General features: G+C 37.2%; 1 protein-coding gene and 1 long non-coding RNA gene across 2 annotated transcripts in view; one reads left to right on the top strand and one right to left on the bottom strand.

Moving 5' to 3' along the window:
- The first annotated feature begins 824 nt into the window (after positions 1-824).
- LOC106725488 lies at positions 825-1,847 on the top strand. The gene is made up of 2 exons (XR_001361377.1): positions 825-1,183; positions 1,257-1,847. It is a non-coding gene; the product is annotated as an uncharacterized LOC106725488 (long non-coding RNA).
- Positions 1,848-4,447: 2,600 nt separating this feature from the next.
- The window catches only part of TMTC1 (transmembrane and tetratricopeptide repeat containing 1), a gene marked incomplete at its 5' end in the record, with an annotated part of 239,908 nt that continues 232,453 nt past the window's right edge, over positions 4,448-11,902 (bottom strand). The window contains 2 exons of the mRNA XM_005862740.2: positions 4,448-6,279; positions 10,585-10,662. Coding sequence (XP_005862802.2) covers positions 6,139-6,279; positions 10,585-10,662 — 219 coding nt within the window. The remainder of the gene's footprint in view (positions 6,280-10,584; positions 10,663-11,902) is intronic.

Raw genomic sequence — 11,902 nt, 5'->3', positions numbered from 1 at the left:
TGTGGGCTAGAAGGGGTCAATGGGGGAAAAGGGGATATCTGTAATACTTTCAATAATAAAGAAATTAAAAATCTCTCTATATAAAAGCCTAAGCGACCCTTATGACCAGTCACTATGACGTGTACTGACCACCAGGGGGCAGACAGATGCTCAATGCAGGAGCTGCCCCCCGGTGGTCAGTGCGCTCCCACAGCCAACCTCCAGTGGTCCCTCCCCCTGGCTGGCTGGCCGGCCCAATCGGCCCGATCAGGACTGGGCGAGATGGCCCCAATCACCAGCCAGGCTGAAGGACCCCACCCATGCATGAATTCGTGCATTGGGCCTCTAGTAAATCAATAAAATGGAAGCGCATGGACAAGAACCAGCAAAAGGAACACGTTATAGATGAAAAAGAGGTTCAGGAATAGAATGAAGTTCTACAAGAGGCAAAATAGGGTCCTTTTGTTCCATTGCAGCAAAAGGGGAGAAGAAAGTATTGGGTGCAGGTAAGTTTGTAGATGGAGTGCAGGATGCTGAGAGAGTTCCTGTTTTCTACCTTGTATTTACTCTGTAAAGGCATCTACTCAGCAACATGAGGGAGGAGATGTATAAAGAGTTAAGTATTGACATAGTCATTGTGGCGTATGGGAGAGAGAGCAGACTCAAAGCACACAGAACAAAGCAATGCAATGCACTGACTGAATAAACGAGGGAAGGACGGAAGGTGGTCTTTCTCACTTTTAAAGCAGACACCGACTGGTGACATGGATTTCAATGGGTACTAATCATGGAGCGCTTTAGAGATTGAAACAAGACAGTTATTTTCATCATATTTTATATAAAATAGACATTTACATAAATTTTATTTTGGAAAGACCTAGGCAAAGTGTACATAATCAGACTTACATGGGAGATATATTCCTAACCGGCACAGCAAACATAACAAAAATGTATATTTATATACAACTGATCAAAGTAGGAAATAAAAGCATTATGAACAAAGAACATGACGCAAGTCATTTTCCCCTGAAAAAAGGAGGGATTGGTGTGAGTTACAGCAAGTCAAATGATAGCCACATTATAAAAGCAAGCCATGGCTTCTACAGATATTTTAATTTCTGAGGAGGAAATTTTTAAACATCTTTTTTCCCCAGAAACATAACGAAATCACTAATTTTTATGTGTCCAGGATGTAAAATAAAAGGTTTCTCTGCCATGGGAAAGCACTTGGGCGAAATCACTAATTTTTATGTGTCCAGGATGTAAAATAAGAGTAGGTTTCTCTGCCATGGGAAAGCACTTGGGAAGTCCAATCACTTTCAGGGTTGTTTGTGTATGTGTTCTGTTGTGGTGATTATCTTAAGCATTTCTAAAACAAAGGGCAACACTATCAGTTACATCTTCAGATGTAGAGGGCTTTCAATCTGGGTCAGGAGACTCATAGAGCTTGATAGTTTCTTAGAACTAACCGGTTCTTTAATGTGTGAGAAACAATGACTGAGACACTGGTAACCTGCCCAGGGTGAGGCGGCTCCTCGGTGGCAGAGGAGGGACTAGGAACCCAGACCTCTGGACTCCTGACTTGGTGCATCCCCTTACGGACCAGCAAGACGACCTCAGGAGGAGATTATGTGCATTGGAGACTTCCAAATGTGATGCACATGTTCACCACGGGCACCACTGAGAATGGGAAGAAACTTCTGGATTTCTGGATGTAGACATCTGTTTCCAGTTTGGGGTAAATGGTGATCTAAACTTGCAAATTAATAATGATTGTATATTGTGATAGGTGCTAATTTTATGAGTTACATACCCTAAGGTTTTAATTGCAAGGACCCTTGGTAATAATAATGGAACATTTTATACAAGACAATGGATAGATAGGAATACCATCAATTCTATTGTGCCATTTTCTTGATTGATATTAAACCATACCTTTGATTGCAGTTATTTTACTTCTTTTCTTTAAGTTACATGGTTACTAAAAAATAATGAAAAAGTGCTATTGTTGGAAGAAGTGTTTAACATATTGTTCTTTTACATAAAAAACGTCAAGAATAATAAAAAAGTTATAATATTTCCCTATATATTTTCTCTCTCTTTAAATGCTAAAAGATGGCACTTAGATAAGCTTTGCTATTACTGGGAAATATCAACATACAGTTTAATCCAAGTAAATGTGATATGGAAATCAGGGTAAAAATAGAAAACAAACTACCTGTAACTATATTTCCTTTGATTATTGTTATTAATGCTCTATAGATTTAAGGTACAAATCTATCACAAATCAGAGCAAAATTGTTGTTGTTTTTTAAATTGATTCTAATGAGTACAATTAATAAATAATTAATAAAAGCTGACATGTGTATAATTAACCCAAAGAAAGAGAATTATAGGATCTAGGCATAAACTCTCTATCATGGACACCTTCTTTGAGTCATAAAAAAATATGAGTTTTATATACTCAGCACCTTGTCTGGGTACATGTAAGTGGCAAGGCAATTCCTGTCCATCTTAGAATTAAGAACTCTGTAAATATAGGTCAAATTATAGCTCAGTTGCCACGAGTGTAAAACCACCCCACCAACCCACCAGGTTTGTCAATCTTGAAATGGTAACCTCAACCAACCAATTGTGCCACAAATCAATCCTTCTTAAGAATTCTTTGGCTCATTTTAGTCTAGATTTAAAAGTTAAAACTGCAAAAGATTATAAACATCTCTTTTGTGAAATATTATAAACATCTCTTTTGTAAAATTCATAAACTCCCATTGAAGTTGTTAGCCTGTGGTCTAACTGCATAATAGAATCAGGAGTTTCTAAAATAAAATTTAATTTCCTCCAAGGTATTTAAATCTTTGGTTTAGTTCAACTATGTTACATCACTGAACCATGTCTTATGAATGCCATTAACAAACTGAAAACAACTGAATCGTTTTAAAAATCCTGAATAATGTTGTAAAGCCATTTTCATGGCTCCTATGTCAAAGGCCTGCCACCTATGGGGATTTTGAAGGCAAAGAGAATGGGTCCTGGGTAGGACTGATGGACAGGTTAGACAGATTGGCAGTAGGAGAGGGGAGATGTGTACACAAGGAACTCTAATGTAGCTAAGAAAAACAGCAAATGATGCTCAGAGTAACAGTCACAAATGAAACTCTGATCATTGGATCAAGTGTTCAGCCAGACTAAAGCAACTCCTTAGCCACCGTCTCCTACTCAGCACCTGCTACATATTTAAGGCCCTAGGACAAAATAAAATTGCAGGAATCCTTTTCAAAATTATTAAGAATTTCTATCAGGGAATTCAACCAAGCATGAGGTGCTCCTGGGCACAGGACCCTGAGGGACTGTGTAGACTGCACATCCATGAAGCAGGCTCTGCAATTCCATCGCAGAGAGGGGCTATCGACTTGCGTGCCAGTCACGCTTCCTGAAGGGCAACCTGGATGCACCTCCACGACTAGCCAGGGCACTCAGCTTTTATTTTGATAAGCATGGATTCCACATATTACTTCATGTTACAAGGACCAAACAAAAATAGTTAAAAATATACTTAATATCCTTGAAAAAATAATGTGATTTATTTTCTTATAGGCACCATTTCAACTATGAAAATTACTTCATTGGCCACATCTCAGTGAAGGTATTTACTCAGGACAAAATACCTGATGTAACAGTGCTAAATTTTAATGTGCACACAGAATGAGAAAGGGGGTAGGGGGGAAGGGAGAGAGAGAGAAAACAAAAACAAAAACAGACATGGAGTTGGGGGAGGGGAAGCACCCAAAAGAAGACAGAAAAAGTCTCCTGAAGGCCATGTGACCCTTCTCCCCACCGTTCCCCCCCCCACCCCACCTCCCGAGACCTTTAGGCTGTAATTGCTATTTCAATTAATCCAACAAATGCACTCTCATAGCTTTCATAGCACTTCAGCAAGTAAGGCATAATTGCTTTTCAAAATTTGGGGCTCAGTCTTTCCCATGAACTTTCTAGGTGTGAGTTTTGGTTACAGATCATTCTAAAAAGTTGTGATCAAAGCCCTAGATATTAGTTTTAGGTAGAGCTTCATATTATTAATTATAGGGGTAGGTATAATAATAGTATATTTTTCAAATGTACTGTGGAACCTTTCTTGGCCTTAAGACTATAGAAATATATTTTTATGAGAGAAATAAAAATACTTTAAATAAAATTTTGGAAAAATTTTTGATATACAACATTAAAAGAGTATTAAAAACAGAAGATCAGAATGGTAATATAAAAATTATTGGATTATTGATGTACACAGATATATGCTAATGCAATTTCTATAATCCTTTGCATTTAAAATATTCCTTGTACCATCATTTTCTAAAGAAGTCCCCCCCCCCTTTATCTAGACCTTTCCTCTCCCTCCTGACCCCCGCCAAAAAAAACTTACAGGGGCACTGCTCTCTGATACTGGGGTGAAAAGGAGCAGAAGAGTTTTTTTTATTTTATTTTATTTTTTTTACCATACCTGGCCTAAGCATGGGAAATATGTGTGCCTTCAAATTACTGTATCTCCATGGAACCTGGCTCAGCATCATGAATAGCACTGCTCAGAGGTTTTGTTTAATTTTTTATGATAATGACCAAATTAAAACGAGGTATTCCAATTTCAAAATATATACCAAATATCCTACTACCCCAAACCCTGAAGAGGCTGAGCCCCAATTTTGTTAACTTTAGCAAGTGAATAATCTTAACAGCAACTTTTTTGAGGCGCTGTTAAGACTTAACTGCTTTGTAATTTAGATTTATAATGCTTGTATGATCGGTTTTAAAAGCTGTTATTAAAACAACTATGTACAATGAAAAAAAAACCTGTGTGTACATATATTAAATATTTTATAAGTTATGAAATAAATAACACTAAAAACAAATGTCAATTGATAAGTTCAACTTTGCCTTCCTTATTTTAAAATATAAATATATATTTTTTAAATTATAAATTTAGAATTTTTTCCTAGATTTTTTTTGAGCATTCTCTATGAATTCTCCAAAATTACAAATACAGAACCAAGAATTCTGGGTTTACATCACTCACATTCTAAGCACAGAATTCTCATTGAGCCTAGGAAGACAAAATAATAAAGCTCTCTTTCCATTTAGTCCAGAGTCTATGAAGATTTCTGTGATATACTGTAAAGATTCCTAGGTGGTTAAATATATTTTTCAAAAAATAATAAATCTCATGATGTCTAAATGTTAAAATAATAAAGTAGAACATTTCTCTCAGTTAACATCTTTAATAATTCTCATGTAGAATATACTATTTTTTCTTCACCAAAATAATAATATTTGTGGAGGCAGAAACATTTATGATTTTAAAAGTACTTTTGAAATCTTAGAGCAGAACTACTACTCTACTTGTAATAAATTTGAATTTTCCATAAAGAATTAGGGGGACCAAGATTCTTGATTTTCCCCTAGGGATAAGAATATCCATACATAATTCCAGAAGCTTCCTTTTTTATATATGTTAGGCGATGGGAAAAACTTGCATCAGAGTGGAATTTAATTTACTATTCCGTAGGGCTCCAGCAATATCTTTAGGGGAATATTAGATCAAGCTCACTTAACAACAGCCCCTTTCTCCACATATTCTGGAAGGTTCTACAAAAAATTATTTGATACTCCTTTCTGGTTCTGGAAAATTAAATGAGCCACCTCTTGGTAGAATTTCCCAAATGGCTTATCTCAGAGGAATTATCCTCTTCGAAATATCCCATTAAGAAGCAAAGATCTGACTTCATAGCATTTCTAATTTCTGTATTACTGGGACATAAAAGCTTAAACTAGGAGAGAGAACCAGATCTCTGGGTTGCAAAAGCAGAGAAATATATGGAGGGAAATTTGGAGTTAAAGCAACAACAACAACAAAAATCTGTAAAATGCTGTTGTATTCCTTCCCTCTCCGGCCTCCTTCTCTTGCTTGCTCTTTTTTATCTTTTTTTTCATGGAGCTGCAAGTCCCACAGCACACGGTTACCAGCGAGTGTCTCCAAATGTGCCCCCTGGACTGGGAGTGAGAGGAAAGCTCCGTTGGTTGTCCTGCTGATGTGACAGCAAGGCCTCCATCACTTCCTCCTCCAGAGGCACCAGCAACCGTCCCTCCAGACGACATCCAATGCTGCTATAGTTGATCCTTTTCTCGAACTTCTTGTAATCGTTTTTCTAGGCGATCCAATTTGGCCAGATTTTCCTGCAGCAGTTTGCTGTCTGGAACCAGCAGTAAGGCTCGCTCATAATAAGCTCTTGCAGACACATAGTTTCCCTGTTGAGAAAAAGGAAGAGAATAATCTGATCCCCCAGAACGTTCTGTAGGAGGATGGGGAGACTAGGAAACAGCCCTTCGCCCAGTTGATCATGAATGTCCCCACTAAGGAAACCTGTCTGCATGGGTAACTGTATCCTTATCTGCTGGTGCTTTTGGAGAATCCATTTGTTTTAAGTACCAATCCAGCTGGAGAATGTGAAGGATAGAACTTACGCCACAGGTTAAATGGCAGAAAACAGATGTTCAATTCTACTAATGCAGGGTATGAGGCTGGCATTTCATAAGGTTCGCACTATTCCTCTGTAATCAAATGGAGCCATGGCAGGAGGGGGAGAGAGAGAGAGAGAGAGAGAGAGAGAGAGAGGAAAAACAACAGTGGGAGCACACTAACCACCAGGGGGCAGCTCCTGTGTTGAGCGAGAGAAGCGCACGTGTGGGGAAATGATTTTGAAACTTCTAGAGTAATAATACAAAAGTAAATAGTTTAGAAATATATAATGCCTCCATAGTGGTAGGAGTTATTTTAATCTTCAAATTAAACTAACAAACAACAAAAAAGCAACCAATACAGCCCTTTGCTAATACAGCCTTTGATGCAAATGTAAGATTTTTATAAAATGAAAAGAACTGGTAAGTATATGGAGTCACATTTATCTAATATTCTAGGTGTGTGACAATATGTACCTGCTGGATACTTTTAAAGGAGGAGAGCAGGTCTGTCATTCCTGACCTGCTGGAGACACCTGTCTCTGTTCTCTGTTGGCCCCATCTAACTGGCAACCATGCATACCTGGTTCCAGATGGTCCCTGGTGAATTAGTCACAAGTATTAACCTTTCCAGCCCCCTTTCTGCTACTAAATGTGTACTAAGACTGTTAGAAATCTTTCCATGCCAAAAAATATGTATTTGCTCTATTTAATTCAGTTATAGCTCAGTGTGGATGAAAACCAGTCTCTCTCTAAATTTCCATCATAATTTAAAGTAGTATTCTCTTGGTGTGAAAGTATTCTCTATCTAAGCAATAGCAACTAATATTTATTGGATGCTTATCCATCTTCCAAATGAGTTAATATGTGTCAAGAGCTTCAGTGAGCAGTCATTCTGATACCATCATTATTTTATAATTCAATGACTCTCCAGGCTCTGTGTAAACACTGTCTGTTTCTTAGGGCATTCACTTGGCATATCTGTGAAAAGGAGGGTGGGAATGACTGAACAGGAAATTGTACATTGGGAATTCAGGGTCTGGCATGCACACAATGAAGATATTTCTGATTATTAACACTGATGCTGATAAGAGGCTAAAAAGAATTCCAAACAAATGAGAACCTGGACTTGCTACATTAAATTATTTTTTTCAACTCAAACATTTGTCTTCCAACTGTCTTCTGCCACTTATTAAGCTTAGCACACACATGTGAACAACGGAATTGTGGGTCTTCAAGTGGCCTCAAAGTATGTTTCTACTGCAGCTGATTTTGAAATTGTCTTCGAAGACGTTTCTCTGAATGTAGGGCTCAGCCTGGTGCCCTGGCATCGCCTTCTCTGATCACCAGCTTTCTCCCTCAGCCTGGCCTGAGCCCTCTCGCAGTCGGACATCCCCCAAGGGGTCCTTAGCGTTGCCACCACCACCACTAGGCTAGCTAGCCGTGAGCCTGGCTTCTGGCTGAGTGGTGCTCCCCCTGTGGGAGCACACTGAACACCAGAGGGCAGCTCCTGTGTTGAGCATCTGCCCCCTGGTGGTCAGTGCACTCATAGTGACCGGTTGTTCCCCTGTTCAGTTGATTTCCATATTAGCCTTTTATTATATAGGATAAGAATTCAGTTGCTCACTTGCACCAACAACATTTCAAATCCTGGATTTGAAATCCAGCCACATGTGGTTGGCTAGCAGCTCTGCCTTGGACATAGAATCTTTCCATCACTGCAGAAAGTTCTACTGAACAGTGCTATCTAGAAACTGCATTAATGTCATAAGGCAGGATTGAATATAGGACTTTATGAGATGGCCCTGTTGATGCAACTCTTTGATTAGAAAGAACATATCGTAGCTTTTTTGGTCTAGCCATTCATCCTATATAAAACTTCAAAAGTATATATATATAGTTTTTATTACCAACCAGTATGAGCAAGATACAACTCCTTTCCTTCCACCTCTCTGTCACCTCCTTGCAAAGCCTTATTCCAACTCCCACCCTACTGCAGCCCTTAGTCCTTTCTAAGCTTCACGCAGGCTCAGGCAAGGAGTGAGGTTGAGGTATGAGAAAACCCTGCCTGACGCACATACTACCCAGCAATGCAAAAGACAGAAAGTGAATGTTTGCTGTTGAAGGCCTCATAATGATAATCCTGCATTCTAATGGTGCCATCAAAATGACCACATTCAAGGGAAATATGGTCAGCAATATTATGACAACTTTGCATAGTGGCTAAGTCCAGTGGTTGCTAGACTTAGTGTGGTGATCACATTGTAAGGTAAATAAAGTGTCAAATCACTGTATTGTACACTTAAAACTAATATAATATTGGATGCCAACTCAACTTAAAAAAATTTAAAATGATCACATTCAAGTCATGTGCCTACTCTATATATAAATATATGACTCACTGATATTAGACCATTTTAAAAATATAAACATAGCAACTTTATATTGTCCAACTAATACATGATGTTATCAAAAATGAAAAACAGGATATATTAACTTTTTAATCAGTGCATTTACTATATTTAAAAAACACACTCAATATATCCTTCTTTAACTCCCAGACACCTTTTCAAGGAGCAGTTCTTTGAAATTTAAATAACAAGTTCACTTGTTAATTTAAGAAGGTATAATAAATGCACTATCTTCTTTGTATTTATAGACTTTTTAGATGCTCTTCAGTATATAGTTTTACTTTTTTCTAATTAAGCCCATTTCTTTAAATGCAGGTGCACTGCATCTAAAAATACAGTGAGCATATTATTTGGAAATTCAACTATTTAATATATGATTTAAATATTTAAAATTATTATGTTACTATTTTAAAAGTAAACTCATTCTATGTTTCCCAACTAGATGTTGCTAGACAACCTAGAACATTATTAAGATCAAAGCTCTGGTTATGTGGCTCATGCTTGAATTCACCATCAATGTTCTTCTCTTAGATTAGTCACAGAGTAACTGACAGAAGTCTGAAAATAAGTTAGCTAAACTAGAGTGATCCTTAAAAACATGTCAGCCCATGGTATTTCTCTGCTCAAAGTCTCCCAAGGACCCTAACTCATTTGGCATAAAAGTTAAAGACCCTACAATCCCCTTCAAGATTCTGCATGATTAGATCCTCTGACCCCGGTTTCTACCATTTTTTCTCACTTGCCTCTCAAGTACAGCAAGCACATTTGCCCCTCAGGACCTCTGCACATGATCATTCGTTATTTTTGCACCATGGTTTCCTCTCTTCAGGTCTCTGCTCAAATATTGCTTTTTTAACTGAGGCCTTCCCTAACCACTATAATTCAAAATTTGAGCCCTTACCCCCTGACATTCCTATCTTTTTTCTCTCCTTTTTCTCCATAGCACTTATTACCAACTGATACATTTTATGTGTGTAAATATGTATGTATGTGTTTATTTACTTATTGCCTATTTCCCCCTTCTGGAATGTTCACTCTAAGAGGACAGGACTTTTTGTTTTATTTGTTCATTGTTGTATTCCTAGTGACTGGAAGAGTACTCGGCACAAAGGATACTCTATAAATGCCTCTCAAATGAATGGGCAAGTGAATGAATCTCTGATTTTATTAGTTATAGATATAATCTCCCAAAGGGTCATTTTCAATAATTCAGAAAACAAAGCAACCTGGTTTTACAGTAAAAGGTTAGAGAATAAAAGATACATTAGGTATAAGAAATAGTAACGTGATATTTAAAGTAACACTTGCTCTCTAGACAGTGAGTTAAACTGCAGGAAAATAAACTACACTAAACTCCAACAAGGCTGTTAGTTCACACATGCAGATTTTACCTGTTCTACCATGATACCTCTCAAGTGCATATGACTTTCTTTGTGTTAAACAAAATCATGGAATCTAATTTATATAGATTTACTCTTTAAATGGCTTCCTGATATTGACTATCTAGGATACAAAGTGAGCATAAACTGTGTTAATTTTACTTTTAAACAATTATGTTTGGGGTATTTAAATAATTTGAGGAGTAAATTAAGTATAGTTTCTCAATCTTTTATGAGAGAAGAAAGACAGAAAGAGAAAACATCATGGAAAAGCTGGTTCACCCAGAAGTGGATTCTTCTCCTACCTTGATGTGCTGGATTCCACCCATGTTCATCCAGGCCTGTGCTTGATCTGGATTTAGTTCCACGGCGGCTTTATAGCTCTAAATATATAAGAAATACCTTCAGGTTGGGAATCAAAAAAGAATCCACCTTTACCACTACATAACTGTGAAAACTACTTTCTTTGTATGTGAAAATCTAAATGGTTAAGAAAATGAACAGCCACTTCTGGTTCACAGGGGTTCCATTTATTTCTATTAATTTTTAACGCTGATGAGTCTAAAGTAGAGGAAACGGAAATGTGTAATTTCCTGGCAGAGCTAATGTTTAGACTTGAGAATGAGATGCCTGCAGGGAATCCGGGGGATTTCTATTATAGTGAATCATTTCCCCTCGGCCTTGACCTGCAAGAACTTGGTGCTTTTTGGCCTTTTTCACTATAAATGGAGTTTGTAAGGACTATATATAGTGGAATATATATATTCATAGGATCTTAGTTCCTAAACAGTTTAACCCTACAAGATCACTAACCTGGTTATTTGGTCTATGCTTGAAATCTTGTAGGATGCTCATTACTCCTTTAAGGATTTCTATTTTACTAGGGGATAGTTTTATTCATTAGAAAACCTTTCTTTTCTTTTTCTTCCATATGAAAGTTCTTCAATCTTTGAAGAGAATTACTTGACCCTCGAATACTTTTTTTGTGCCTAAATAACCTGTATCCTATTAATTTATATTTGTGAGGTATATTTTTAATATTTTGTTTGCTGTTTTGCATCAAAGGCAAGCTCAGCACTGAGTCTTGATTTTAAGAGTAGTCACCTTAAATATAACTAAATGCTATGAATGTTGCCTTTACGAAGTGTTTAATTACAAAGCTAGGTATCTCTCTCTGTGTGTGTAGTTTAATACTCCTTGCTATTTTCATTAGCAAGAAGGCAACTGGCCAGATCCATAAAGTAAGGAAAATCTGTTAAGAAACTATATACTGTTAAAAATCTGCTTAAAAGACCTGAAGAATATGTCTTAATTTTTATCAACAGAGATAGGGTGTAGTATAGATGGGGTGTAGATTCAAATCCTGGATCCATTTCTTATTCTCTGTGTGACCTTGAGCAAGGTCATAACCTCTGATTCTCAGTTTTTTTTTCCAACTGTAAAAGAAGACAATGACCATGACTTTCTTATATGCTTGTTGTGAATATTAAATTACTAAATACATGTGAATCATACATAAAAGTGCTATCACAAGGGAAGCATAAAAAATGCGGAGACAAAGAAACAGGTCACAAATGACAGAAATGGAGGAAAGCAAACTACTGGATATAGAGTTCAAAACCA

This window comes from Myotis brandtii, unplaced genomic scaffold (genome assembly GCF_000412655.1).
Source record: "Myotis brandtii unplaced genomic scaffold, ASM41265v1 scaffold1660, whole genome shotgun sequence".
In the NCBI taxonomy this organism is placed as follows: domain Eukaryota; kingdom Metazoa; phylum Chordata; class Mammalia; order Chiroptera; family Vespertilionidae; genus Myotis; species Myotis brandtii.
The sequence above is the reverse complement of the archived record's forward strand: the minus strand, read 5'-3'. Positions and strand labels throughout refer to the sequence as shown.